Source organism: Babylonia areolata, chromosome 16 (genome assembly GCF_041734735.1).
Source record: "Babylonia areolata isolate BAREFJ2019XMU chromosome 16, ASM4173473v1, whole genome shotgun sequence".
Classification (NCBI taxonomy): Eukaryota; Metazoa; Mollusca; class Gastropoda; order Neogastropoda; family Buccinidae; genus Babylonia; species Babylonia areolata.
In genome coordinates this window covers 4,621,405-4,623,904 of record NC_134891.1, presented here as the reverse complement: position 1 = coordinate 4,623,904, position 2,500 = coordinate 4,621,405, and the positions used below count along the sequence as shown (strand labels likewise).

The 2,500-nt window shown below is 46.0% G+C and overlaps 1 protein-coding gene across 2 annotated transcripts in view; it reads left to right on the top strand.

Moving 5' to 3' along the window:
• The window catches only part of LOC143290805 (protocadherin gamma-A12-like), a 25,067-nt gene that overhangs the window by 14,416 nt on the left and 8,151 nt on the right, over positions 1-2,500 (top strand). For both annotated transcript variants that reach the window (XM_076600322.1, XM_076600324.1), the window contains exons 8-10: positions 279-368; positions 980-1,106; positions 2,090-2,247. In XM_076600322.1, the coding sequence (XP_076456437.1) occupies positions 279-368; positions 980-1,106; positions 2,090-2,247 (375 nt within the window). The remainder of the gene's footprint in view (positions 1-278; positions 369-979; positions 1,107-2,089; positions 2,248-2,500) is intronic.

Below are 2,500 nucleotides of genomic sequence, written 5' to 3'. Positions count from 1 at the left end.
ATAATACACAATCATGAAATAAGAGTGTGTCTCCGCGCAGATAGTTGTAGTTATTCTTTTGTACACACACTAATGACCGTACATGCGTGTATGTGTACGTGCGCGTTGCACATAAGTCTATACGTATGTGCATGCATGCATACATACGTGTGTTCGCGCCTTTGAGAGTGTTTTGCTGTGTACGATAAAGATAATCATCATAACCATTTTTGATCGTCAGCGCTATCGTCTTGACGATAATAGTTACGGATATGTTTGATACTGGATGCGTTGGACAGGACTACACGCTGGCTATACGGCTTGTCGACATCAACGAACCTCCGACGCTACTCCCTGAGAAACAGACCGTCGAGACGTGTGAGGGCCTGGTGAGTGAAGGGGCAGACAGGAAGGGGTTAGGATAAAGGGTGCAGGGTCTCCTGTGGCGTGTGGCCGTAGGGTGAACAAAACATGGACAGCTCCCCATGGACTGTGTCATCTCTTTTCACCTTTGTGTGCGTGACAAGGCTTGAGCGCTGCGCGGAAGAATGGAGAAGCAAAATAAATGTGTTTATTTATCTCTTCTTTATAATGATAGAAAATAGCATGGTAGTAGTAGTAGTAGTAGCAGCAGCAGTAGTATCTATATTGCGCATAAGTCAAACTGCACACTCACGCACACACTCACACACACACACACACACACACACACACACACACACACACACACACACACACACACACACACACACACACACACACACACACACACACACCTCTGTTTACATGCATGTATTGCAAACGAATACGTATCTGTACTTGGGTATGTATACAGAAACGTATGCTATTCGTGAACCCATTCTCCACCCACACATGTCCATATGTCTGTCTGTCTGTCTGTCTGTCTGTCTGTCTGTCTGTCTGTCTGTCTGTCTGTCTGTCTGTCTGTCTGTCTGTCTGTCTGTCTGTCTGTCTGTCTGTCTGTCTGTCTGACTGTCAGGTGGACATAATGCCGGTGTGGAACGCCAGTGACCCTGACGAGGATGACCAGTGGTCATTCACTGATGTCCAGCCAGTGGATGTCCAGCCAAACCAGTATGGACGATTCAAAATCCACGAGAAAACAGGTTCCGAGATTTTCCGGCATTACGTCAGATTGTCTACATTTTCTGTGTTTTTCCTTTGATTAATCAATCAATTCATCTATTCATTCATTTAAAAAAATATGTTCTTTCTTTCTTTCTTACTTAAAAGAATATATTTATTCATCTATCTATCTGTTTATTCATTCATATATTTAATCCTTAGCCAATCAGGACAAGTACGGTGGATGACTTAATAATAAACACAACATATATCATAATTAGTAAATACGAGCTGGATAATAAAATGCACACTGTCCCACCTGGGATATTTGTTGACAGTGTTGCTTGTAGAAACATTCTTCTGTTTGTTGATGTGATGTATGTGTAACATGTCATTGTCGAGCTTATTTATCGGTGCGCACATTCTGACATCATCGCATACCAGTTTCTGTCTTTGAATTTTTATTGATTTCTCTTGATTAGCATTCGCACGCATGGCGTTTTCTTCTCCCTCACTTTGTCTCTCTCTCTCTCTCTCTCTCTCTCTCTCTCTCTCTCTCTCTCTCTCTCTCTCTCTCTCTCTCTCTCTCTCTCTCTGTCTTTCTTCTATCTCCGCACCCCCCCACCTCTCTCTCTCTCTCTCTCTCTCTCTCTCTCTCTCTCTCTCTCTCTCTCTCTCTCTCTCCTTCAGTATGCATATGCACACGCGTGTGTATGTGTCTGCGTGTGTGCATGTGTGTGTGTGCGAGCGCGTGGATGTGTATAAATAATGCGTCAGTGAGTGACGTTTGAACTTGACTCATGCTCGTGCATCTGAACGCGTACCCAATGTGTGGACCCCCTCCCCCCCCCCCCCCCCCCACCTTCCCCAAATCTCTCCCCCCCCCCCCAGTCCCTTCCCTTCCCCTAAAACAAAACAAAATGACTACTACTACTACTTAATAATGATAATAATGCTACTGCCACTACTACTACAACTAATGATAATGACAACGATAATAAGAATGACAAAAATGTTACTACAGGCAAGGTATCCACGCTTATTGACTATGACCTGGACGTGGCCAAACACCCCTCTACGGTGCAGCTGATCGTGACGCTGAGTGACCAACACCACGAGACAGCCACTGCCACACTCACAGTTCTCTTCGTGGACTGCAATGACAACGCCCCGGCCTTCCCAGTCAGTGGCGCACGCACGCACAACACACACACACACACACACACACACACACACACACACACACACACACACACACACACACACAGAGTGATGGCCTAGAGGTAACGCGTCCGCCTAGGAAGCGAGAGAATCTGAGGGCGCTGGTTCGAATCACGGCTCAGCCGCCGATATTTTCTCCCCCTCCATTAGACCTTGAGTGGTGGTCTGGACGCTAGTCATTCGGATGAGACGATAAACCGAGGTCCCGTGTGCA